This window comes from Pongo pygmaeus, chromosome 1 (assembly GCF_028885625.2).
Source record: "Pongo pygmaeus isolate AG05252 chromosome 1, NHGRI_mPonPyg2-v2.0_pri, whole genome shotgun sequence".
NCBI classification, from domain to species: Eukaryota; Metazoa; Chordata; class Mammalia; order Primates; family Hominidae; genus Pongo; species Pongo pygmaeus.
This window is the reverse complement of record NC_072373.2, coordinates 126,324,030-126,351,850: the sequence shown is the minus strand read 5'-3', so window position 1 is coordinate 126,351,850 and position 27,821 is coordinate 126,324,030. Positions and strand designations below refer to the sequence as shown.

At 34.8% G+C, this 27,821-nt stretch overlaps 2 protein-coding genes and 1 pseudogene across 28 annotated transcripts in view; all 3 read left to right on the top strand.

The window, feature by feature from the left end:
• RNPC3 (RNA binding region (RNP1, RRM) containing 3) overlaps positions 1-2,126 on the top strand; it is a 30,215-nt gene extending 28,089 nt beyond the window's left edge. For 14 of the 24 annotated variants that reach the window (XM_054480852.2, XM_054480858.2, XM_054480846.2 and 11 more), the window contains one exon: positions 1,921-2,126. The gene's annotated coding sequence lies outside the window, so the exon portion shown is untranslated. Of the gene's footprint in view, positions 1-168 lie in introns of all 24 variants that reach the window. The other 10 variants (XM_063652434.1, XM_054480844.2, XM_063652447.1 and 7 more) reach the window with 1 other exon arrangement.
• LOC129032947 (pancreatic alpha-amylase-like) lies at positions 1,870-27,040 on the top strand. 4 transcript variants are annotated; one of them, XM_063652467.1, is made up of 12 exons: positions 8,457-9,393; positions 12,617-12,754; positions 18,778-18,991; positions 19,337-19,483; positions 20,291-20,488; positions 20,938-21,168; positions 21,905-22,038; positions 22,871-22,993; positions 23,088-23,187; positions 25,136-25,254; positions 25,366-25,491; positions 26,817-27,026. In XM_063652467.1, exons 3-12 carry the CDS (start codon positions 18,824-18,826, stop codon positions 27,004-27,006), a joined length of 1,536 nt encoding a protein of 511 aa, XP_063508537.1. In that variant the 5' UTR covers positions 8,457-9,393; positions 12,617-12,754; positions 18,778-18,823; the 3' UTR covers positions 27,007-27,026. The 4 variants fall into 4 exon arrangements, with proteins under 4 accessions (XP_054336840.1, XP_063508537.1, XP_054336842.1 ...); XM_054480865.2 differs by lacking the exons at positions 8,457-9,393; positions 12,617-12,754 and adding an exon at positions 1,870-1,996 and having other exon boundaries at positions 26,817-27,040; XM_054480867.2 differs by lacking the exon at positions 12,617-12,754.
• LOC129032970 (actin, cytoplasmic 2-like) lies at positions 16,726-18,204 on the top strand (annotated as a pseudogene).
• Positions 27,041-27,821: the final 781 nt, after the last annotated feature.

Here is a 27,821-nt window from a genome sequence, read left to right as displayed (position 1 = left end):
CTTGAATATTTGAATTTTGTTGTACGTCTATACTGGGTAGTCACAAGTCTTATAAACACTTTAGAGGAAAGATGGATTTCAGTCTGTATTTTTAAAAATCATTTATTTGTAAATCTGGTGCTGAAAAATAAGAAAAAAATTAAACTGCATTCTGCTGTTCTTCTTTAGAAGCATTCCTGCGTAAATACTGCTGTAATACTGTCATGCAAAGTGTATCCTTTCTTGTCGTATCCTTTTTGGGGCAGTGTTTTTTTGTTTTTTTCCTAGAAATGTTTGTCCTTCCCCCACCTGTTGATCCAGGTTAAGGAATACTTTTTTACACTTTATTCAAATGAAATATTTCTAAAATTATTTGTATAGACTGAACAAATCTTTTATGTGTTTTTAGATTTGTTGAATTTTCTGTGCTGTCCTTTATATAATTTTTTGAGGGAAAGTTAGTGAATCAGGTCAACTTACTTAGAGAATGTGTTCATTTACTTTAACCCAGAATACAGTCTTGTTTTTTCAATTTGTATGTTTCCTAAACCTAATTCAATAACGTATGCTTTCTGTTGTGTAATATATCTGGTTTAGGTATTTATAATGTGTTTAAAATTAAATTGGGCAAGGGAAATGTTTTTCTTTTAAAAAGTACTTACATTGAAAATTAAGATGTCTGGATTACTATGTAAATTCTAGAGAGTAGCAGACCTCTCATCTGAAGTCTTAGTGAATCTCTTTTGACATAGATAGCAATAGAAGTATCTTTCTTCTTTCCCCTTTCTTTTTCTAAACAAGAGAAGAAAAGCATAATAGAGGGGAGAACACATAATGCCCACTAAGGGTAGTGCATTAAGTCTTGGCAGGTATATAGGAATAGTGGTTTCCAGACTGGTTGATGACCGTAATCACCAAGAACAGTGGTTCTCAGTCTTGGCTGCACATTACAGTGATCTGGAACTTAAATACTCATTTTAAAAGGGTGCAGTGGCTCATACCTGTAATCCCAGCACTTTGCAAGTCCGAGATGGGAGAATCACTTGAGCTCAGGAGTTTGATACCAGCCTGGGCAATGTAGGGAGACCCTGTCCCTACAAAAAATACAAAAATTAGCCAAGTGTGGTGGCTTGCACCTCTGGTCTCAGCTACTTGGGATGCTAAGGCAGGAGGATCACTTGAGCCCCAGAGGTTGAGGGTGCAGTGAAACATGATCACACCACTGCATTCTAGCCTGGGTGACAGAGTGAGACCCTCTCCCTCCTAAAAAAATCCTTAAGAAATATATTGATGCCTGGTTCCTTTGGTCAGAATTTTGATTTAAGGTGTTGGGAGTGTAGCACAGATGTTGGAATAAACCTCTCAAACTGATTTTAATATACAACCAAGGTCAAGAACCACCAAGGAAGAGTTTTTATGCATAAAGATTCCTGTACTCTGCCCTAGAACTAATACATGTGAATCTCTGGGAATGGAGTATAAGAATCAGATTTGAAAAGATTTCCTTAGTAATTCTAAGGACTGACCAGTTTGGACACTGCTTTGTTAGAGTAAAATAATTAGGTACCTAATATCAACCTAGCCATCCAACCTTATATTAATAACTAGGAAAATAAAGGGTTGGAGCCTCTGTGTTTCTTTGTTGAAAAATCTGCTTCTATTATTAGATCTATGAAAACAATTGAAAATTCTGTTATTATCACCTTAAAAGTACAAAACCTATAGATATTGAAAATGTAATTATTTTTCTGTAGGCATAGTTAAAATGATTTTGTAAATGTTATAAATCAGTTTCTTTATAAGCAGTTTATTTAGATACATTTTGTTATACTGACATGATTCACTAATTTTCTAACTATAAATGGTTCAGCTCTCAGTTATTTTTAAACTAATGACCTGTGTTATACTTACTGTTTTTAATGGGCTTTTATGATCTTTTAGGTTTTTTTGAATCCCGTGTCCTTCAAGTGCTTTCTAACTTTGAGAGGAAGAAATTGACCACCTGGACTGTGGAACTGTGCGTAACAGCTTTGAAAGTGTATTTAAAAATTAAATCTATATGCCTTTAAATCAGTGAATTGGAAACATATTACATGTATTTTAATGATTTTCCTCAAATATAATAAATTGTTTCCTTTCCAATAAAATAGTGTGTGTATTTTTTCTTTATCTGGTTTAACACATCTAGGAAAACATAATATTATAAAAACTATATAAATTTTATAATATAATTTTTTTATGATTACAAATACTGCCTGTTAAAAATTCTTACCTGGATACCAAAGCACTTTCACTTTTTTTTTATTGTAATCTTGTTTTTTGTAATTATTTTATATTTGTCTGGCTTTGAGTTTTATTGGGCTTTTGGTTTTTTGGAAGTGGGGGATTTATCCCAATTTAGAAATTTGTATCCTTGCTGTAATACAGTCTTCCATTTTTGTTCCCCCAAATCTTTCATCTCTCAGAACGTCACTCAAAGGTGAAAATATTTCCCACATAAAATTATTCTGTTCCTTTATTGAAATGGGTTTCAGCTGTATATATGTAGGAAAACATTCGTTTTTTTATTTGATTCATTCTTATAGATACTTTCTTGAGGTTGTGATTACACCTTTACCTGAAGAGGCACTGCCCAAAAAGACTCAGCTCTTCTGTAAAAATGCTGTTGTGAATCATAGCTTCTTACCTTTTACAGCATCGTGAGGTAGGGAGAGGAAGAACATTAGAGATAGGAATTAGAAGCATGGAGAAGTGAACCCTGGAGCATCCCAATGGTGAGATATCTAGTAATTAAAGAACTATTAAAGAAGACTAAGGAAGAATAGCTAGAAGCTAAATGAAGAAAGTATATCAAATAGGAAGGAGTGATCAAATATATTAGCTCTGTTGATAAGTTATGAAAGATGAGTTCTCAGGATGAAGCATTGGGTAGAGCAACATTTGGGAACTTGATGTTGACAAACTTGGTGGATATCAGGAGTAAGGGTATTCAAGAGAATTTTGAAGAAGAATTTAATATAGTGAGTATCGAAGACAACTCTTAAAGAGTCTTGCTTTCAAGGGGTTGTGAGAAATGGGTTGTTAATGGAGGGCAATGTAGTAACAAAAAGCTGTTTATTTTAAGATCGATGATACAGCAGGTTTGTATGCTAATCGGACTGATTCAGTAGAGGGAAAAAACATAATGCAGGAAAGAGAGGGATATTGCTGAAGCCATAGACCTGGTATACAAATAGAAGGGTTAGTTTTAAAGATAGGCACACAAACAGCCCATTAGTAACAGTAGGATGAAGGGCAGATTATGGAGTTCTAGATGTTGGTAGTTCAGTAAATAGGAGCATGTCAAATTTTTGTTATATTTTCTCAGAGAAATAGGAAACAAGGTCATAAAGAGGGAGGAAGTCATGAAGGATTAAGGAAGGAAAAGGAGATGTAAAATGGGTAGCCAGGAATGTAGGAAAGTAAACATACTCTTAGGCAATCTGTGGTTTATTTAAATGGTATCAGTCAATGTGGTTTTGTGTTTTTCTCCAGTTAAGTTCAGCATAGGTGCTGTCACTGAATAAGTACAGAATTCAATTTAACTAAAGTTGAGATTTCCCTAGGTGAATAAGACAGTCAGTGATGAGATGTTGTTACATTTAAGAGAATGATTATGAAAGAGGGATATGGAAAGTAATCTGGGTTAAGGAGTGAAGTGAGAAAACAAAGAAGGTTGAGACAGTGGAAAATGGTATGAACAATTGTAGATTGCAGTGTGGTTGAAGATGCATTGGAGTTCTTGAGGTACGAACTAGAAATTTGGGAGATTTAAATAAGAGTGGGGTGGCTGAAATTGAAATTAGAGTATAATAATATATAATAGTACTAAGTATAGTATACTAAGTATAGTATAATAGTACTAAGTATATAGTACTTAGTGATTATAAGTTTTAGGATGTGAAGATGGGAGTAGCGTAGAGGTAAGGTGATGGAAGGAGATGAATTCAAGAAATTGGGAACTTAGGAGATTGAAAGCATTATCTAAATGAATTTTGAAATCTCAACAAGAACTGTGCTGAGTGCTTTTAGTAATTATTTTATCTTTACTACCCTGTGAGAAGACAGCACTTCCTTTTGTGAGTAATGGAAAGCTCTTTAATGTGTCAACTGTAAGATACTTTATTACATTTAATTATCTTTAGTAATGCATGCTAAAAAATAATGAGCTCAGTAGGATTATTCAGTAGATATGTGAGCTAACCCCCTGTGTCAGACACCTAAGAGGTACAACTGATGATTTTCAAGAGGAATAGAGAGTTCTCATCCCAAGTACTTAAGCCACAAAGTGTCCCACCCTATATTTGCTGAAAACAAACGGTATATAGAGCATCCACATAAAAGCTAATAGGAAATCTTAAAGCGCACACACGCACGCGCGCGCGCGCACACACACACACACACACACACACACACACACACATACACACAAAACATTGAATAAGCATCAGGAAAGATATACCCTGTACCCAACATGCACAAGGTCTAAGCAATGAAGAAAAAGCCAGGATATCAAGTAAGACTGGAACATCTATGACTAATATATAAAAACTTGAGGTGGTTGTATCTATTTAAAAGGTTATCAATTAGAAATGAAGAAAGAGGCCAGGTGCAGTGGCTCACGGCTGTAATCCCAGCACTTTAGGAGGCCAACGCAGGTGGATCAACGTGAGGTCAGGATTTTGATACCAGCCTGGCCAAAACGGTGAGACCTCGTCTCTACTAAAAAATACAAAAAAAAATTGCTGGGCATGGTGGCTCATGCCTGTGGTCCCAGCTACTCGGGAGGCTTAGGCAAGAGAATCATTTGAACCCACAGGGGGAGGTTGCAGTGAGCCAAGATTGGGCCACTGCGCTCCAGCCTAGGTGATGGAGTAAGATGCAAAAAAAAAAAAAAAATATTTTACATAGTAAGAAATTTTAATTTTTTGTAAATTATAAAATAGCACTTAATATGGTATTTATATACCAGGATCTTTGAATATCCAAAATTTAAGAAGATGTGAGCAGTTTTATGAAACTTTTCAAAGCTTAGAAAAAGGTAACTACAAAAATTCCATTATATGTTATTTATGGGAACATTAGATGAAGTAAGTCACAAAAACATGCATAGAAATTATCATACAAACTTGGAAGAAATTGAATGTCTTGCTATCGAAGGAAAGGATGGAGGTGTAAGAGATGGAGGTTGAATGTGAGAAGCTCTATATATTGTATTTTTCTTTAAAAATATATATTTAAGCTCGCATTTCTTATTTTTCAAATGTTCAGTCCAATGAAAATTCTTTTATTTTTCCTCTTACAGTTTTTATTTCTGATCTCATATATGAAGTGTACTATTGTTCAGAAATATTAGTGATCCTCCCTGCAAATGAAATACTCCCATCCTGTTGAATTTGGGAATGTCCATGTGATTTGCTTTGGCTGTGAAATGTGAGCAGAAAGATTGTTTTACTTTGGGGACTTCCCAATTGCTAAAGCATGTGTCAAAATGAAGTTTTTATGACATTACAAAGGGACTAATAAGAGTGCCTTTGTTGATCCTAGTTGAACATGAGAAACTTGGTTATTGTAAGCCACTGAAAAATTTTAGTTTCTTTTATTACTGCAGAATAACCTATTCTGTCCTGATCGATACAGCCACAACACTTCCTTAAGCTCTTTGATTTTCATATTTCCATTAGGATGTAGAAAGTCAAGAGAAGAATAAATCATAGGATCAGAGAATATTAACAGTGAAAGAGACTATTGGAATAAATTTGTTCAATGGTCCAGACTTTGGGTTCTAAGTAATCAGTAATATTTCAAAAAAAAAGTATTAAAAGATATTTCAATATAAAAAATGACATTTAACTTTGTAAACAACAACAACAAAAACCTACCATTGCTGGACATACTAGGTCATGCTTGTAATCCCAACAACTTGGGAGGCTGAGGAGGGAGGACCACTTAAGCTCAGGAGTTCAAGGCTGCTGTGAACCATGATTGCATCTCTGCACTCCAGCCTGGGTGACATAGGGAGACCCCAACTGAAAAAAAAAAAAGCTGTCATTAATACATTGTTCCTCTGTCTCTCTTCCCATCCTCCTTGCCACTTAGTCTTAAATCTAATCTTATTAAACAAGATCTAAGGATAAGACAAGGAAAAGGATGGTTGCATCTATACTGAACATGTATTGAGTTTTTTTCTTGTCATTATTTTCTAAACAACACAGTATAACAAGTTTTGACATGGCATTTACGTTGCATTAGTTATAAGTAATCTGAGATGATGTAAAAGTTATATGCAAATACTACATTGTATATAAAAGACTCGAGCAGTTGTTGCTTTAAGTATTCATGGTGGGTCCTGGAACCAATTCCTCATGGATATGGAGGGACGAGGAACCACTGTAGTTAAACAAATAATCACTTTAAAACTTAAAACGTTTTGCATGGTGAATACGGTCGTGCACCGCATATATGATGGTGGTCCAGTTAAGTTTATTATGCCATATTTTTATCGGAAGTTTCCTATGTTTAAATATATTTAGATGCACAAGTACACTGTGTTACAGTTGCCTATAGTATTCAGTACAATAACATGCTTTACAGGTTTGTAGCCTAGGAGGAATAGGCTATGCAATCTAGGTTAATGAAGTCCATCCTATGACATTTGCCCAGTGGCTTAATTACCTAAGAGCTTTCTCTTCAGAACATACTCCTGTCATTAAGCAATGCATGACTGTAGTTGGACAAAAAATAATAATACAGGCATACCTTTGGCACTGTCCTGATTCATACCAGCATTCATGATTACTTAAATTTACACTGGAAAGACTTCAAAAAGCAGTGATGTATTAGGACAGTATATTTGCAATACACGACAAACGATAATAACATAAGAACTGGAAACATTCAATAAGAAAAATAATAAAAGCAAAACAAGATGGGAAAAGGAAGCAAATTTAAGAGAAAAATCAAAAGGCCAAAAAATGTGAAATGATGTTCAGCCTTGCTGGTAATTGGGAAAAGCACAAATCATTTTTAATCTATTAGGCAAAAATCAGAGCTATGATAATATTAATTTTTGGTGGGAGTGTGACAAAAGGTACTATAATATATTGCTACTAGAGAGTAAAAACATAGGTTTGTAAGGGCAATTTTGCATAATATGAAAATATAAAAATGTGCTTCAAGTTTTCACTACGTTTAGTCTACAGATTATCTATGTGTAAACATGTATACAGATGTTCATTATAACACTTCTTATAACAACAAAATATTTGGAAATGTTCATATTAACAAGTGCATACTATATGATCTTAGTCCAATTAGAATATTCTTTTTTATTTCAATCCTTTAAAAGACTCAACTTCTGACTGTATATAGACAATTAAAAAAAAATGTCTTCTCCATATGTGCATTTGGTCAGGTTAATTAAAACTTGTTGTAATCTGCTTGCTCTTAATAAGGTTGTTATGTTAAAACTCTCTCATAATTGTGGATTTGCCTATTATTGTACCGTCAATTTTTTGCTTTAGCAATTTTAAACATGTTATAAGGTGAGTAAACACATATATTTGTTGAATTTCTAGTCAGAGAGTCAGACATTTTTAATTATAAATGTACAACCATTTTATTTTGGCATTAATTTTGCCTTAGATCTTTGTCCAATACTAATAAAGCCTCACTGTCTTTCCTTTGGTTAGAATTTACATCATTTACTTGGTTCTAGCTTTACCTTTACCTTTTTTCTATCTCTGTTTTTAAAAAATCTGTCTGAAAATGCATTTAGCAGAAATGTAATCAATTTACATTGAATTTTTTTACCCTATACCACAGGAATTAGGCACACTTTCTGTTTTGTTAATGATTAGCACTGAGTATACCCATGCATATTCTCAAAGTCCAAAGTTAATGCCTATGTCCATTGCCAAAGACAATAATGTGACCTTAGAATACTTGAACACTGTTTTTATTCCAGTTTGCAGTCGTTTTTATTTTTGAAATTACTCCTGTATATTTAATCCTCCAAGACATTATTTTTGAAGAATTTTTACTACTGTTAATCTTTTAAAAATTAATCAGATTAAGCAGAACTCAGATTTTAAAATATTTTCACAGAATATTTTATTTGATTTTTCTAACAATCCAATGAAAGGGAATATAAGACTGATTAGTAGGTAAGAGCTCACTGTAGAGTTAGGCTTCTTGGCTTTGAAATTCAGCCCCAACATGTACTACAATTTGACCATTAATAAATCCCATTATTTAATTTTTTAGTGTTTCTGTTTTCTCATTTTAAAAATGAGGATAATCATATTTCTGTCATGTAGGGTATGCATGTGTGATAAGTAAAAGTGATAATGCATAGAAATGGCACATAGTAACTATATGTTGTTAGTGGTTATTTTATTTTTCTATTTATCAACAATATCCTCATTTTCTAATTGAAGACCTAGTATGAAATCCATAGACTTTAATTTTTTTCTAAGGTTCATATAGAAAAAAAATGTACATGGTGAAGCATCTAGTAGATGGTGATGCATGGAGTTAAATTTTTTTGGTTTTTTGTTTGTTTTGAGACGGAGTCTCGTTCTTGTTGCCCAGACTGGAGTGCAGTGGCGCAATCTCGGCTCACTGCAACCTCCTCCTCCCGGGTTCAAGCAATTCTCCTGCCTCTGCCTCCTAAGTAGCTGGGATTCCAGGTGCCAGATACCATGCCCAGCTAATTTTTGTACTTTTAGTGGAGACAGGGTTTTGCTGTGTTGGCCAGGCTGGTCTCAAAAAGTTAAATTTTTGATTTAGTGACTTTGCTTACATTCTAGTCTCATTTAACTAATTTAACCCAGCCCTATGCCAATCTGGTCTTTAAGGTTATTTTATTTTATATGGTTATTTTATTTTTAAGGTTATTTTATTAAGATTATTTTAGTCCCTATATGTTTATTCTCTATATATTCCCTATATATTGTTATCAATGTAAATGGTTCAGGGAAAAAAGTAGTAGAGATTGTGAGAGGATATTGTAGAAAAAGGAAGGAAGACAGAAAGCAGACGAGATATAGTGTTGTAAGAAGTGGCAGGGCAGCAAACTGAGCAGAGGAGAGAAGACTGGTTTGCTTAGGAAACAGGAGTGTAGTGATCAATCTGTTGTAATACTGGAGTTCAGAGAAGATTCCTTGTACAAATCTGATTTGGAGAATTGGAGTAGGACTGTAGGGCCACATATTGAAAGTAAGAGGTTATAGAAAATCTATAAGATTCTAAATTCAGCAATTTTTTTTTGCAACTGAAGAAAAAGCGAAACTAGAACTGTGAGATTTTTATTTTATGATTGTAAAACACTGAACTGTGGGTTTGGGAGATTGCTGATTGAAAGAAGTTAACGTGGTAAGTTGTTTTAATGTTTTTTGAGTATTATGTAAGTCCTCCTCCAACTTTTTGTCTTGAAATAAGTGGTTTCTGTCACATGATTTGATATAGAGTTTCACAATCTATTTTCAGTTTGTTGACAAATCATGTTTCAGTGCTGTGCAGTACAAAATGTACTATTTATATTGAAAATGTGTCTTAGCCTTGGCTTAAAACACAGATCTCTGATTTCAGAGATCTGTTAGGCAAACTTGATTATCTGTGCTTTCTTTTCTCTAACCTTTACTTATCCTGAGTTCAGGTTTATTTTCTTTCTTATTTTATTTTCAAAAGAAAAACAGAAAACTGTTGGAGGAAGGGCTGGTGGTTGAAGGTTTACTATTTTGAGAAAATTGTACCTAATTTATTGCAAAACTCAGGAATTAAGACTTTATTTTTTAGTAAGAGAAACAACTAACTTGATCAAGTTCATAAATGTGACATTAAAGTATTTCAGTTGTAATTTTTAATCACACTTAAATTACTTCCAAAGATATTTATAAGGCATCTAGGCTAAGAACTATGAATGACATTAATAGATAATTAGTCTTTTTTTTTTGTCAATGTTAATTCATTTGCATGTTAAAAAACTATAGTATCTGGTACAAATGTGAGGCTACTTTGGATGGGGGAAAGAACTTGTAAATAACTGATACTTATATAAGTAGAAAGGAAGCTCTAGAAAGACAAGTTATTTGGAAGTTGCCGCTTTCTGCTTAACATTTTAATAGAGCTCTTTCATTTTATTTAAGTCAAGGCTTTGGTGTGATTTAAGTAGACTTTGAGCTAAATGATTAAATTTATGGTACTTGATGTGTCAAGAGGGATACTGAGTTTACACTAGAGCCGTTTCCCTATAATGCCATTTATATTATGGATGTCAAATAAAATAAATAACTCATATATGATATTGATTGAAAAAATACTTTTGAGACCCTCAGAAACTGGCTAATTTTGAGTTAATTCTTGATAGTGGATATACTTTATTTTTTATATGAGCCCAGATGACACTCCAAATATAAATCTTTAGTGACTATTGCTTTGTCGTCAGGATATTATCAAATGTCCTATTTCATATTCTTAGGGAATTCCCAAGATATGTCATTTGGCACATTATAGTAACCATTAGAGCTTTAGAGTAAAGGGAAGTTTTCTCTTTGTAGAGCATTCTAGGAAGTACAAAATATGGGCAATAATGCTGTATATTACTAATAACCGAATAGCTTCTCTAAGGATAACTCTTTTAGGATAATTATTTCAGAAAGTAGACATAACAACTATTTTAAATCCTTATTTTTGTGTTTTTGATGCCAAAGATGCCAAGAATTGTTTGTGCAGATTTTTATTTCAGAAGACATAAATATACTTTAATTGTTTTAATGCTTCTCCTATGGGGTATATAGCTCTTCAGATTGCTTGTTTGAGGTGAAAATTAAGATTAAATGAGAAAATATATGACAATGCCTGACTCTTAGTAGAAGCTTATTATATGTGTGTTTAACTCTACCTTTCATGGAGTGCTAAATTCTCTAAATTATGTCTGCAAATTATCCCTTATTTTACCAACATTCCAAATGCATTGTGAAAAATGCTGATTTGCTATTACAAGAACAGAGTTCATTGATCTGGCATTGTTGAAAAGTATATTTTAAAACTGACATGGATCTGCCAGAAATCCTAAGCCAATAAGCAAGAAGAATAGTGTGAAGGAAGGAAAAAATTGCAGGTAGAAAGTGGAAATGAAAATACTTCTGAGAAGTAGAAAGTATTAGAAGTTAAGAAGGGTAGAAGGGGAAGACAGAATGGCCAAGTGTTAGTAGAGTGAAGGCGGGAAGACAGTATGAGTTGATAGGATTTTTAATAGGACCAGGTAAAAATACCAATACAAAAATAACATTATCAACCATATTGAGCTTTTACCATATCCATACACTGGGATAACAGCTTTATTTGCATTATTTGTTTAATCACAGTAACTCTATGAGGTAAATATTACTTTTTCTAGTTAATAGATACATTTAGAGAGGTTATTTTCCAGCATCACACAGGTTATAAATGGAAAAGTCAGGATTTATAGTTTGTCTTAACTCCTAATAATTATGTTTTCACATTTGGAACCTTGAGTCAAGCATAAAGTTCAAATGGTGCCCCTCTTCTCTGTCAACTCTTTACACCATCAGCCCTGTGTCACTATCTAGTCAGTCTTCTATTTAGATTCTGATACTCACCCGTATCCAGTTAGTCTGTTGTACTCCCTGCAAATTTTCCTTCCCTATTTGTTTTTAAAAATCATCTCGGGTAATAAAACTCCCTTTGCTACTTTGAAGGCACCTCTTTATTCTATCCTTCCTACTCCTTATACCCCATCATTTATAAAGATTGGTGGCTTCACCCAATATCTTTTTTGGTATTTTGTCAGCCCTCAAGGGTACAACTCTCCAGGCCTGATAATTCAGCCAGTGTACACTGCCTTCTGTGTAGTAGTTGCCTAGGGATAGCATCTGTTCTGTTCAGTGTCTGTGTTAAATCAGTTAAGTATTTTGTGTTCCATTTCTTAGACTGTCATTGCTTTGTTGAAAACTCCCAATTCTCTGCTTCTTTCTTCATATCTTTTTTTATTTTTATATATCCATTTGTTTTAAAAGTGGTACCTCTAACTCAGTATGTCCCCATATTAGTTCATCGGTTTCTCTAAACCAAATCTGCCTTTAGATTGCACTATCAGTCATAAAGACATTGTCATTCTAATATTCACCCAAACTTTAAATCACAGAGTCCCCATTTGACTCTATGTTCTCTATTCTCTTATATCTGATTAACCACCATTTTCTGTACAGTCTCCACCAAGTCTGTTATATCTCCCCTCTCTGTTTTACATAAACATTTCCCCTCTGTTCCAGGGGTATATGTTCCAAGACCCCCAGCAGGTGCCTGAAACCACAGATAGTACCAAGCCTTTTACAGTCATCTCTCCAGTATCTGCAGGGGATTGGTTCCAGGACCTCCCATGGATACCAAAATCTACAGATGCTCAAGTTCCTTATATAAAATAACATAGTATTTGCATATAACCAATGCACATCCTCCTGTATACTTTAAATCATCTCTATATTGCTAGAGATGTAATATCTACTGTAATATAAATGCTATGCAGATAGTTACATTGTTTAGGGAATAATGACAGAAAAGTCTATATGTTCAGTACAGATGCAACTATCCTTCTTTAAAAATATGTTCTTCCACGGTTGGTTGAATCTGGCGATGTGGAACCCATGGATATGGAGGGCTGACTATATACACCATGTTTTTTCCTGGCACATCACTCAACTACTATTAGCTGGTGAGTCAACTCAAATTGTTGGAATGACTAGGGACAACTAGACTTCAAGTGATCTTTCATCCCAGTTAGGCTCACAACACAATGTACGATCTCAGAGTTCCAGGAGATCAAACTCCCTTCTGCAAACCCCAATCAAACTTTGCTTGTGTCTTGTTTGCTGATATCCCATTGGATAAAACAAATATCGAGCTAATTCCATAGTCTTTGTAGAAAGAGACTCCATATAGGTATGGATACTGGGAAGTGTCATTCATTGGATGCCCCTTAATATAACAATCTATGACACTTCCCTAATTTTCATTCTTACTGCTATAATCCTAATTCAGATTTCTGTCACTGCTCTGCTTACTAATGTTCCTATCTTTTTGTTTGCTGGTCTGTCTGATATAATTAAAAGTTTTTTTATTACTTTCCTGTTTAAAACAACCAAAAAACCTTCTGAGGAAAGTACTTTTTTCTTCTCCCTGATTTTGAGTGTCCCCAGTATACCTTTCAAATTTAACTCTTATGTCTCCCTCACACTTGACTTAAGTTTCTAAAACACTGTATTGACTTCTTGCCATTTTCCTTGCTCTTCTACATGTTTTTCTTACTTAAAAGCAATTTTACCTATCTCTTTTCATTGATGTCAAACCCATTCTTCAAGTCAATTTTATCTCCCCTTATTCCCATCTGTCAGAAAGAACTTTTCCTATCAATTGAATCCTGAAGCACTTTACTCGTAACCCTCTTAAAACTATGTTCATATCTTTCACTTTATTGTTTATTTTTGTGTATGGACATATCCCTTCTCTAACTGAACATAACTTCTAGAACAGCTCTATCTAATATAAATAGAATGTAAATCATAAATGTAATTTAACATATTTTACTAACTGCATTAAAAGAAACAAAAAGACACTAGGGAAATTAATGGTAAATTCTGTTTAGCTTAATGTATCACAGTATGTTATTTCAACCTGTAAACATCATAAAACTATATTTTTTTACTTTTTATTTTCACACTATCCGAGTGTGTTTTACACTTACTACTCATGTCTGTTCAAACCACATATATTTCAACTGGTTAGTAGCCAGTTGTTTCTAGTGGCTACCATATTAGACATCACAACTCTAGAATTCTAGGAGAAACATTAGTGTAGTACAGAGAATGTTGACTTGCAATCAGACTTATTATCAAATCCTGTCTTTGTCACTTACCATATGAGCCTGGACAATTTACTCAGTCTCTCTGGGCCTTAGTTCCAACATGTGTACAACACTTTTGCTAGGATTAGAGTCAAGTTTATTGCACAATTTCTAATACAGAGTTCATTGATTTTTAAAAAATCAATGAGGACATAACCCATGTTATGCCAATGTTTTGCACAATACCTGGAACCTAGAGTTTTCATGTTATAGCCATTTATTGAGCACATAAGACAATGTCAATCATTTTACTAGGATTTGGAAATACTAGATGTGAAGTCTACCTTCAAGAAGCTTGGTCCAGAATGACAGACAAGTAAATTGTTAATTATAATATACTTACAAAAGAAGTCAAATATAGCTTAATGTCATATAAATTAAAAAGCTTTCATACAGCAGAGGAGCTATGTTTGGGAATATGAGGGTAAGCTTCATAAAGTTGTGGTTTCAACTTAATGTGGAAGGAAAAGTAGTTGCTTCCACACTAAGTTGGATGTGGAAGGGGATGATATGGGAAAGAAAACCACTAGGAAAGTCATGAAGGTATGACATTTCATATAAAATATGAGGAACTTCTAGTTTTGCAAGGAAGAGAGTTCACAGGATTGGCTGGGGGAAGGACCAAAGGGCAGCATCAGGATCGACAGTGGAATAGTTAAGATCCACAGCTCTCCTGATACCCTTCATCAAAGCTGTTACTTCCTCATTTTGTCTCATGTTAAAAAATGGTATCATCCCCAAATACCTATATCTTTAATATTTTTTCCTCATCCTTCAGCTCTAATCTATTCATAAATCTACTGCCTGTTTACCTCTGAAATATACCTTGTCTATGCCCTAGTCTAAGCCACTCACCTCTTTCCTGGACCACTGTCAAAGTCTTCTAACATCTGCCTCTTTCCACTCTTATCCTCCTATAATCTGGTTTCTTCCCAGAAGCAAGGGTGATTTTCTTTTAAAGTTTATTAGTCTTTCAGTTCCCCCATGTTACAGCCTAACAGCTCTCTCTTTCTTCGTGTTCTACAAGGTTCTACATGATCTGGCCTACCTCTCTGATCTCATCTCATTTTATCCCACCCTTTATCACATGTGCTCTAGCCACACTGATTTCTTTTTAATGTGTCTTATGTACTAGCTTTTTCCTTTCTTGGGACATTACTCTTGCTCTTTCATCTATCTGTTGCTCTTTCTCTGATCTCTAAATGACTGGACACTTCTAATCCTTCAAATCACATCATAAAGTCGCTCTTTTAAGGGATGTCTTCCCTTACCACCCAGTCTATAATACCCTGATGGAAAAGTCACTTTCTATTTTATGATTTTATACTAATTCTTATTGCTATCTGAAATTATTTTTATCATCACTGTTAGTACTGTTGCTATTACTGTTATTTACTAATATATTTTCTTTTCTTTCCACTAGAATGTAAGTTCTCTGAGAACAGAAACCTGTCGTTTTCATCATTGTCTCCTGAACATCACCTACAGTGCTTAGCAAAAAGCAGACACACACTTAACACTTGTTGAATGGATGGATGAAGTTTGTCCCACCTGTACTATTACTCCCTTTCATAGCATTTCACTTACATTACATTAAGAGGAAAAAGTATGCAAATTTATTTATTTAGCATTTTATCAGGTACAAGAAATATTTGCCTACAGGGAGAAAACCACCACCACCACAAATCCTACTACTATATGCACTATATTAAGCACATGAGTTGATCAAGGGGAAAAAAGTTAGTTTCTCCAGTTCATGGGCTTTGAGATTTTAAATGTTTTCTTAAATCATTAATGGAGAAATTTAAATAACCAAAAATTTGAATTAAGGATGGGAAACGGCTGATTTTAAAAATGGAAATATCACATAATATGTCTGTTTGAAATGGAAACGACAAAAATTTAAAAATAGTTAAAGAAATATTTTGAGAATTCAGTTGGCTTCAATTGTTATTTTCTATTAGTGACGGATATCACAAGTAAAAGACAGTCCTTATTTATTTGTTATTTAATTAGGATTTATATATATACACACATATATAAAGACTATATAGACTATATATATACACACTGTTATATATATGGAATATATATATGTTTGTGTATATATGTATGTTTGTGTGTGTGTGTGTGTGTGTATATATATATATATTTGTTCTCATGCTGCTATAAAGAAGTGTCCAAGACTGAGTAATATATATATAAGGAAAAAGATTCAATCGACTCACAGTTCCACATGACTGAGGAAGCCTCAGGAAATGTAGAATCATGATGGAAGGGGAAGCAAACCCATCCTTCACTTGATGGCAGGAAGGAGAAATTCTGAGCAAAAGGGGGAAAAGCCCCTTATGCAACCATCAGGTCTTGGGAGAACTCACTCACTATCATGAAAACATCTGTATGGGATTACCGCCCCCATGATTCAATTTCAATTACCTCCTACCAGGTCCCTCTCACAACACATGGGGGTTATGGGAACTACATTCAAGATGAGATTTGGGTGGGGACACAGCCAAACCATACATATATACATACACACACACACACACACACACAGAGTCTATATATACACACACACACACACACACACACATAAATAAGGACTGTGTAGATATGTGTGTGTATATATATATATAAATACAGTCCTTATGTGTTTAAATATATATTTACTGTCCTTATTGATATGTTTTTTTTTGTGTGTGTGTGTGTGTGTACACACTGCCAGAGGTTTGAAAAGGTTAAGATTTTATCAGTAAGAAAAAACCAGTCACCTCTTCCAGCCCATGCAGCATGTTGTCCTGCCACTCCGCTGTCCCACTCCTCCACCAGTCGCAATGGAAGAAGAGATCGCCGTGCTGGTGATTGACAATGGCTCCAGCATGTGCAAAGCTGGCTTTGCTGGGGACGACAACCCACAGCCATGTTTCCTTCCATCATCGGTGCCCCCAGCACCAGGGTGTGACGGTGGGCATGGGCCAGAAGGACTCCTATGTGGGCTACATGGCCGAGAGCAAGTGCAGCATCCTGACCCTGAAGTACCCCATCAAGCATGGTATTGTGACCAACTGGGATGACATAGAGAAGATCTGGCATCACACCTTCTACAAGGGGCTGCACACAGCCTTGGAAGAGCACCGGTGCTGCTGACCGAGGACCCCCTGAACCTCAAGGCCAACAGAGAGAAGATAACTCAGATCATGTTTGATACCTTCAACACCCTGGCCATGTACGTGGCCATCCAGGCTATGCTGTCCCTCTACACCTGTGGGTGCACACTGGCATTGTCATGGGCTCTGGAGATGGGGTCACCCACATGGTGCCCATCTATAAGGGCTACGCCCTCGCCCACACCATCCTTCATCTGGACCTGGCTGGCCAGGACCTGACCAACTACCTCATGAAGATCCTCACCAAGGGTGGCTATAGCTTCACCACCACTGCCAAGAGGGAGATCGGGCACTACTTTAAGGAGAAACTGTACTATGTTGCCCTGGACTTTGAGCAGGAGATGGCCACTGCCACATCCTCCTCCTCCCTGGAGAAGAGATATGAGCTGCCTGATGGCCATGTCATCACCATCGGCAACGAGGTTCCAGTGTCCCGAGATGCTGTTCCAGCCTTCCTTCCTGGACATGGAATCTTGCGGCATCCACCCAGACCACCTTCAGCTCCATCATGAAGTGTGACGTGGACATCTGCAAAGACCTGTAGGCCAACACAGTACTATCTGGTGGCACCATGTACCCAGGCATCACCGACAGGATGCAGAAGGAGATCACCACCCTGGCACCTAGCACCATGAAGATCAAGATGATCGCACCCCCAGAGCACAAGTACTTGGTGTGAATCAGCGGCTCCATCCTGGCCTCACGGTCCACCTTCCAGCAGATGTGGATTAGCAAGCAATAGTACAAGGACTCGGCCCCCTCCGTCGTCCACTGCAAATGCTTCTAAATGGACTGCGAGCAGATGGCTAGCATTTGCTTCATGGGTTAATTCAAAAGTAAAAATTTGCCTCTTGCAAATGCATACGCCTCATGCTAGCCTCACCAAACTGGAATAAGCCTTTGAAAATAAGTTGTCTTTGAAGCTTGTATCTGATATCAGCACTGGATTGTAGAACTTGTTCCTGATTTTGACATTGTATTCAAGTTAACTGTTCCCCTTGGTATCTGAACATATCTTTGATTTCAGTCTTTAGTACATGTGGCTTGCTCACTTCATGGCTAAAAATGTGCTTGTGGAAGACAAGTCTGGCTTGGTGAGTCTGCATGGCCAGCAGTCTCTGATCTGTGCAGGGTATTAATGTGTCAGGGCTGAGTGATCTGGGATTTGTCTACAGGTTGGTAAGGGCTCCTGAACCAGTTGTTTCTGTCCTGTCCATCTGTCAGGGTTGGAAAGTCCAAGCCATAGGACCCAGTTTCCTTTCTTAGCTTATGTTGTCTGCCAGAGCACCGTGGGCTGTTACTTGCCTTGAGTTGGAAGGGGTTCACATTTATACCTGTAAATGTATTCATCCTTTTAATTTATGTAAAGTTTTTTAGTATGCAATTCTCGATCTTTAAAGAGATAAAAACAAATTTTGGTTTTCTACTGTTATGTGAGAACATTAGGCCCCAGCAGCATGTCATTGTGTAAGGAAAAATAAAAGTGCTGCCAGAACCAAAAAACATTAATTTCTAAAAGGTCATTTAGATGATTTCCATGACAGAGTTTTTAATGTTCTTCAGCTGTTAGGATTATTATTGATAATCCTTTTCAGATTATGAATAAACAGTTTGCCCTCAAGTATTTATTCATGCCAATATTTACTTTTTAAAATGTGCTTCTTACAGGAATATAAGTAGTTTCTGGAAAGGACACTGACAACTTCAATGCAAAATGAAGTTCTTTTTGTTGCTCTTAACCATTGGGTTCTGCTGGGCTCAGTATTCCCCAAATACACAACAAGGACGGACATCTATTGTTCATCTGTTTGAATGGCGATGGGTTGATATTGCTCTTGAATGTGAGCGATATTTAGCTCCCAAGGGATTTGGCGGGGTTCAGGTGGGTATTATTCATAGTATCAATTGCAGAATTCACTGTGCTTATAGGAAATAGTATTCTGATCATATCTGTGAAGCTTGGGAAACATTTTACTTCACAGGTAAGTATTCTAAGTAAAAGAGTTTTCTGAGGAAAAAACAATGTAGTATTCTTGGCAACTTTATATTTTGTTTCTGAGATAATCTTTCTTCAACAAGAGCCCTCCAATGTGCTGTTAATATTTTCAAGAGATAGCTGCCTATACCAAGATTCAAGAATTTTTTATATTATTGATTAGTTTCTAGAACATTCAATGATATAGAGTAAGACACAATTTGGTACTTATGAAGACTGTTTAATTTGTAGGTCTCTCCACCAAATGAAAATGTTGCAATTTACAACCCTTTCAGACCTTGGTCGGAAAGATACCAACCAGTTAGCTATAAATTATGCACAAGATCTGGAAATGAAGATGAATTTAGAAACATGGTGACTAGATGTAACAATGTTGGGGTAAGTGAATTCTAGTTTCCTTTAAAAATAATAGATAGGAAAATGATTTCTCTCTCGTCTTTCTTGTTACTTTCAGCAGAAAGTTTTCCATATTATTTTTAATTATACTTCATACTTTAAAACTCAAAATTAACCATTGCCTTATGTTCAACTTTTGTAAATATTTGTGTATGTGCTCTCTATCTACTAAAGAAATAAGTTAAAGTTTAAAGCAGAATTTACTTCTAAAGCAAAACATCAAATTTTAACTTTTATACCTATCTATATTTCCTGGAAAGACTTTTCTGGTTAGGAGTTATAATTCCAGTTACAATATTTGCTATCATTTTTAGGTGACTTGTGTCGCCATCCATAATTCCTGGGTTTTTCGTGGTGAATAGCTAGCTTCTCTATTTAATGAGGAGCATAACTTGAGACTAACAGCTCCCTTATTTGTCTTCAAAAGCTTAGTAGAGGGTGCAGGCTTTCTCCTGGTGACTGATTGTAATTTCCAAAACAGTAACCTTTCCAGTCTCATCTGAGTTTTGTCTCCCCGAAGTGGGCTTTTTGCGTTTCTTCCTATCTATGGTTGTTTCTGGTTCTCTCAATTTACCATAACTATAAATATTTGACCAAGTGTCTAGAAGGAATGTAGGTGTTTAGTTCACATTACTTCTTCACAGTTGATTTTTGATCTTGTAGGAAAATAGTTATAAGATATCATGAAATATTTTGGAGTTTTATTAACGTACTATAAACTTGAATCAATAATGCTTTAAATTTCTACCTCTCTGTAAGTCACACTGAAGTAGAAACTTTGCTTTCTAGGTTCATATTTATGTGGATGCTGTAATTAATCATATGTGTGGTAATGCTGTGAGTGCAGGAACAAGCAGTACCTGTGGAAGCTACTTCAACCCTGGAAGTAGGGACTTTCCAGCAGTCCCATATTCAGGATGGGATTTTAATGATGGTAAATGTAAAACTGGAAGTGGAGATATCGAGAACTACAATAATGCTACTCAGGTAAATTTTTTTATGAGAGTCATCTGAATAACGAGTGATATATGCCTTTTCTTGTAGACATGTAGCTAATTGAACTTCATTTTAAATATGAATTTAGATCTCTTAGGGACACAGGTTAACAAGTCTGGCTACTTTAAGAAACTCAAATCCATATATAAAAACTTTTAAATATTGATTTAAGATTTTTAATCAATACACATTTGCTCACTTTTAGAAAGCTCCCAACCAATTAAAAAGCTCATCGACTTTATTTCCTAAATTCTCTATTTTCTGTTAGAAAATATTTCAAAGATACGTCTATAGTAGAATGTGAGCATCCCCAGTGCCCAATGCAAGGAAGTCACTATAGAATATCTATTGAGGAATCACGGAATAAATGAATAATCAAATGGATTCTCAGGTGAAAAATGAGGTTTTCTGAATCAATCATAACATTTTTACTTCAACAGGTCAGAGATTGTCGTTTGGTTGGTCTTCTTGATCTTGCACTGGAGAAAGATTATGTGCGTTCCAAGATTGCCGAATATATGAACCATCTCATTGACATTGGTGTTGCAGGGTTCAGACTTGATGCTTCCAAGCACATGTGGCCTGGAGACATAAAGGCAATTTTGGACAAACTGCATAATCTAAACAGTAAATGGTTCCCTGAAGGAAGTAAACCTTTCATTTATCAGGAGGTACATCAATACATATATGCATATAAAATATCATCTTATTCATTAGAAAATAATGGAAGATTTAATTAAAAATGCAATTTCTATACGATAAAGACTGAGTTATTTATATAAAACAGTGTTCTTTAACCTCCTCTTCTTCACATACAGCATATCTAATTCTTTATCACAACAGGTTTTATGGAGGTACACAGAATGTAGGATACTGATAATAATTATGTCTTTTTTTTCTTTGGAAAATGAAATGAGTTAATATTTATCAAGAAATGTCAGTCAGATAGCAAATGTTGTATTAGTGTGAGCTGTTATTATTATCATTGATGTACAAGACTAAAAATTAGGTAAGTATTCTCACAGGACAACAGGTAACTTTGACATTATGTTTGTTTCAATATTGTAGTGTATACTTTATCAAAAAAAGAATATAAGAATATTACCTGTTGAGATAATAAGAATAAGAAAACCATTTGAGCATTTCATATAACAAATAGGACCAGGCGTGGTGGCTCGTGAGTGTAATCTCAGCACTTTGGGAGGCTACAGCATGAGGATTGCTTGAGGCCGGGAGTTTGGGACCATCCTGGACGATATAACAAGACTGTGTCTCTAAAAAACAAAATAAAACAAGACAAAAACAAATAACAAATAGCTTAAAGCTATTTTTTATATAATATTAACTTATTGGTTAAAATGCTTTAAAGTCTATGCAAAATGTTATTTTTTTCTAAATTTCTACTAGGTAATTGATCTGGGTGGTGAGCCAATTAAAAGCAGTGAGTACTTTGGAAATGGCCGGGTGACAGAATTCAAGTATGGTGCAAAACTTGGCACAGTTATTCGCAAGTGGAATGGAGAGAAGATGTCTTACTTAAAGTAAATAAATACAACTTTTCCCATGAAGTATTTCATGGATCTGTTAGTCATACTACCTCAGTGTGACTTACCTTCTGGAACATTCTTATTGAGACAACTATCAAGGAGTCAATTGTTAATGATAAGTATTCTAGAGCCCTAAACTCTAATCAATCATCTTTTGTATTTAGAGTGTCTGTCACAAGGCAGTATGCCTAGGAACGCTAAACATACCCTAGGAGTTTTCATCTAAGTACGAGCCGAATATACTGGATTTGACTGATGTTTGCATATAATCTTTTAAAGCCAGGTTATTATTAAAATGTTCCTATCATTTATAAAGTATGTACAAAGTGTCCATCCTGTAGAATTTACATATATTATATGAATTAAAAATATAAAAATATTTATGTTATAACAATACAGTATTGAAGGCTTATTTTAATCTAGTTTGACATTCTCTATAATGTGATATGGATATTGATCCTTCTGGAGTGCCTCTAATTTACAATGTGCTGAAACCTCCGAAAGAACCGTTTTTAATAACAAAAATTTTATATTTGTAATATGAGTATAAGTATTCCATACTTGTATATACGAATATGGACTACATATGTAGATTATACACATGTGTGTATATGATGTGTGTGTGTATGGTGTGTGTGTGTATATATATTTGAGTGTGTGTTTGTGTGTGTGTGTGTGTATATATATATCTTACAGAATAACCATTTAATTAGAGAAAGAATTTAATCTTCAGATGCCATGCCATGCAGAAAGAGATGCACAGTTAAGTTACTCTCAAATTGTTGTGAAACGATACATCAACGTATATCTTATTTTTCAAAAATAGGAACTGGGGAGAAGGTTGGGGTTTCATGCCTTCTGACAGAGCACTTGTCTTTGTGGATAACCATGACAATCAACGAGGACATGGGGCTGGAGGAGCCTCTATACTTACCTTCTGGGATGCTAGGTAGAAAACCAAGTTCTCTATTTTTTTAACACATCTTTTAATGATGGTAAGAATATTCTGATATACTATGATAATATAAGTATCTAACTTTCAGGCTGTATAAAATGGCAGTTGGATTTATGCTTGCTCATCCTTATGGATTTACACGAGTAATGTCAAGCTACCGTTGGCCAAGACAGTTTCAAAATGGAAAAGTAAGTTTTGGAGTTGTTCAAACTATCCTTTTCTCAAGAAACAGGAGGCAATCTTTGTTCTAACTTAATATGACAACTATTAATTACATATTTATTCAACAAACGATTGTAAACCTGATACAGGGCTGTGATTTTAGTAATGCAGGTTATATTAAAGGAGTAAAATATATATTCTCCATTGACAAAGAGTATGCAAGCCTTTTCGGAGATACGACAAACATCCCCCTAGCCCGCAGGAAAAAAAAAAAAACACTTAAAAATAAGAGCTAGACACAGGGATTAAAATATATACTTCGAATAAGTACCTACCTCAGGGTTAATAGGAAGATTATACATGCCAACACTTGTAGAGAACTTAAAACATCATCTGCCCACAGTGAGAACAATATAAATGTTTGTTAAATATTTTTAAAAAGTTATATGGAATACAAAGTAATGATTCAGTTGAGCTGAGTTAAATAGGGAAAGTATATAATAAGAGGAAGGGAATGATATGTACTAAAGAATAGAAATTTAGAGTGTTCCAAGAAAGGTAAGAATGAGAAAAATATTTGGGAGTATGGTAAAGACATTTATCTGATGAGTAGTTTCAAAAAGGAACGGAGAAATAAGAGTGTAAAGATATTTGGAAAGCTAGTAGAAGGTTTTCTTTCAAACTAAAGGGTTCAGAAACAGCATCAGAGACTTCAGAACTAAAGCAGAAATTCCTCCTTCCTATGAGTCACACAGATATCTAGCTAGCTTTTTTTATATTCCTTTCTGTTTGAGAATTCTATTACTTCTTATAGCAACTGATTCTATTGTAAACAGCTTTAATATTTAGAAGGTGTACTTTTATATTGAGCCAACTTCTCATAATTTCTACTGATTGGTCTTATTTCTGATGTTAGGAGTCACAGAGTATTTTTATTTTTTCTATTACTATAACTTTTCCACATTGCCAGGACTGCTGCATGCTAAAAACTCTTAGTTTTGTTCACTTTTCACCATATGTTATGATTCTAAGGTCAACACTGAAAAACTTCCTAGGGTTACTCTGGTTTTTTTAATTAAGATTTTTTAAAGTGCCAATCAGAAAAACATAATATTAAAACTGGTGTCAATTTATAAAAAATGTTCAGATGTATTGTTTTGTACATTTATCTAAAAAGAAGCATGATGGACTCTAATATTTATTGAGCACATGTCACGTTCAAGGCATTTTCACATATATTACTTAATTTTTATAGCAAAAAACCAATATTCCCATTTGACAAATGAGGAAACTGAGACACAGAGAAATTATGTATATTGATTAAATTTTCTTAGCTACTATTAATAGAGCCTGTGTTTTAATCCTGGTGTTTCTGGTACTAATGCCCTTCCCATTTCAATGACATTGCATGGCTTACAGTGATATTAAGAAGCTCTTACAGGCCAGGTGCAGTGGCTCACACCTGTAATCCCAGCACTTTGCGAGGCCAGGCAAGAAGATCAGCTGACCTGAGGAGTTCAAGACCTATCTGGGCAAGCTAGCAAGACCTCATCTCTACTGAAATTTTTTTAAAAATTAGCGGGTTGCGGTGGTGCACACCAACAGTCTTAGCTACTTGGGAGGCTGATGGGAGGATCGCTTAAGCCTGGGAGATCAAGGCTGCAGTGAGCTATAATTATGCCACTGTACTCCAGCCTGTGTGACAGAGCAAAGAAGTCTTTGCAGTTCCTTGGAATGAAAAGGAGAGGATAAAAATTTGTTACCTTTGTTTGAAATATGGCAAAAGAGAACCAGAGGATAGAGAGATGATGAAGACCCAGTAAAGGGCTATAAAAATTAATGAAGGCATTGGATTCTAGATTAAGTCACTGAATGCAGAGACACAAGTAACAGGATAGGTTGTGTTTGGTTTAAAGGAGAAGGAAGAGGTAAATATATGTATGGTAAAATTTGGCTTTCCCCCCCCCAATTAAGGATGTTAATGATTGGGTTGGGCCACCAAATAATAATGGCGTAATTAAAGAAGTTACTATTAATCCAGACACTATTTGTGGCAATGACTGGGTCTGTGAACATCGATGGTGCCAAATAAGGTGAGAATATGTATTTAGACATGTCCTCTAATAGTAAACTTTCCTTAGCATTTTATTTAAAACAGTTGAAGTTTAAGAATATCAACATTTTATATGTTACTGTGTTTTTAGGAACATGGTTATTTTCCGCAATGTAGTGGATGGCCAGCCTTTTACAAACTGGTATGATAATGGGAGCAACCAAGTGGCCTTTGGAAGAGGAAACAGAGGATTCATTGTTTTCAACAATGATGACTGGTAAGTAAATATCAATTGAAAATAATATTTTGTACCAGTATGCTCTTGGTTCATTATTTTTTTTCTGTTCATTGACATTTATCATATCTGAAAAATCATTTAGTCAGTGGAGCAAGAACACAATAGAGATCAAAATTGGACAGAAGTAAGAAGATGATGGTTGTCACTCCTTCATTCTCCTGTTTTCTTAAGGGCTTTCTGTTGTAAGCAGAGTCCTTTCTGTGCACCCTTGCAATATCTTATGCATATATTGAATGCACATACATATGCTCACCTACACATGCCAGCCACAAAATACACAAAGTAATTAATATGAGGATTGTGAAATCATTAAAAGAACGTCTTATAGTCCTGTTTTTTTAATCATGGAAAAATGCTGCCTCAATACTAATATATCTTTATTTCTAACTCTTTTTCTCAATGACTGCTGTATGTAGTTTTTTGGTATACTTTCTTCACTTCTCTGTCTCCTTGTGACAAATAACATTTTTAAAGCATATGCATAAATAATATGTATCTTGTGGTTAATGATTTGCTTCAGGAGATTTGAGTTTTAGTTCTGAAACTTCTCATTATTGGCCTTTCATCTGTGATTCTTATATCCTTTACTTGAAATATAAATGATACCCCAACCTATAGCTCGGATGACCTCCTTGCAAACAGTTGAATTGTCTCTGTCCAAGGCCAACTGACACTCATACTTAGCTCATTCTAGTATAAATTATATTTCACTGATGAAAAATAAATAAATACATCAATATATAAATCTAGTTGATCTCTTTCCTGCCAAAAAAGCCCATGTCTAGTTCTTTAATTTCTTTCTTTTGTGGATGAAAATACCAAAATAAATTGTTGTGAGAAAGCTTTATATTTCAAACTATCACTTCTTCATAGAAATGCTAGATTGTTTTTATGTATGCCCCAAATTCTTTTTGACCTTATGGGGAAAAAAGGAGGTTAAACAAATAATACCCTTTAAATTTTTAAAAGTCATTTTTATTAAGTTCAGTTGAGAACAAATTTGATTTTAACAAGGTAGCACTTTTATCAAAGTGTGACCATTCCTGCCAATCTTCAGTGATATTCTTCAACTTTGATTTTTTGGTAATATTTTCACTATGGACCAGGGAATTGCTACATTTTCTGTAAGGGTACTTTTGGTCCTAGAAAGCTATTTACATCTACTAGGGAGGCTTATGGGTTTTCTTCTTAATGAGACTTCACTGCTTAGGGTTCTACAGCATAAAGTTATGCTGTTTATTTGTGTTAGCCTGTATTCTTGATTTTCATTGTATTGAAGTTAAATCTGAAATTTTATTTTACAGGTCATTTTCTTTAACTTTGCAAACTGGTCTTCCTGCTGGCACATACTGTGATGTCATTTCTGGAGATAAAATTAATGGCAATTGCACAGGCATTAAAATCTACGTTTCTGATGATGGCAAAGCTCATTTTTCTATTAGTAACTCTGCTGAAGATCCATTTATTGCAATTCATGCTGAATCTAAATTATAAAATTCAAAATTAAATGCATATCCTCAAAACAATAGCCAAGTGTGTCTCTTTTCTTACATATACAGTAATACTTATATTTCATTAATTTTTAGTAAAAGCTCTAATTAAGTAATCAACTTGTAAAATTCAGAAAAAAACTCAATAGTATTAAAATCCCACTTAATTATTGAATAATTGTAAGATAATAACAGTCAACATGTTGTTATGCTTTAGAAGACTGACTTTAACCTGTTTAAGCTATGAACTCAGAAAAGCATCTTAACCAATATGTTTGTTGTCATTAGCATCATTTACCCAGCTGTGTACCTTTAATTTCTGTCATTCTATAATTCTTCCAAGGAGTGTTGTTATCAGTTAGTTAGTGATAGCTGGTTTAATGTTGATTCCCATGCAAAGTTAGCCCAGTTGTATGCTTTTTATAATATGCAAGTTCTTTTGCTGTTAATAAGGTTAAAAAATAGAAGAAACCTAAATTATACAATCTACAGTTCTCAATTCTATTGAGCTCACTGGAATCTTCTCCTACTTTATAGTCTCTCTTCTTTTTAATTTTTTCCTAATTGCTTAGACTTAGTGTTTATGACTTTTTGTTCCTTTTCTTATTCTACAATATGGATATTTATTTAGGGCTTTCATGACACCTTGTAGTCTGGGTTTTCTTCCCAATTCTCTACCTATTCATTCTTCTTCATCTTGACTTTACATATGGAATTCATTAGGGCTCTCATCTAGGTTTCCTTATAACTCTCAGTTGTTTTGTTTTTGCTTAAATGAGAACATAGAGGCCATAACTCAGAAACTGTCTATTCTTTTCA

Excerpts from the sequence above, each read along its gene's own strand:
- LOC129032947 (XM_054480865.2), top strand. The coding sequence starts at position 18,824 with ATGAAGTTCTTTTTGTTGCTCTTAACCATTGGGTTCTGCTGGGCTCAG. Across the intron at positions 25,255-25,365 it reads CATCGATGGTGCCAAATAAG|GAACATGGTTATTTTCCGCA; the intron begins GTGAGAATATGT and ends CTGTGTTTTTAG. Across the intron at positions 25,492-26,816 it reads GTTTTCAACAATGATGACTG|GTCATTTTCTTTAACTTTGC; the intron begins GTAAGTAAATAT and ends TTTATTTTACAG.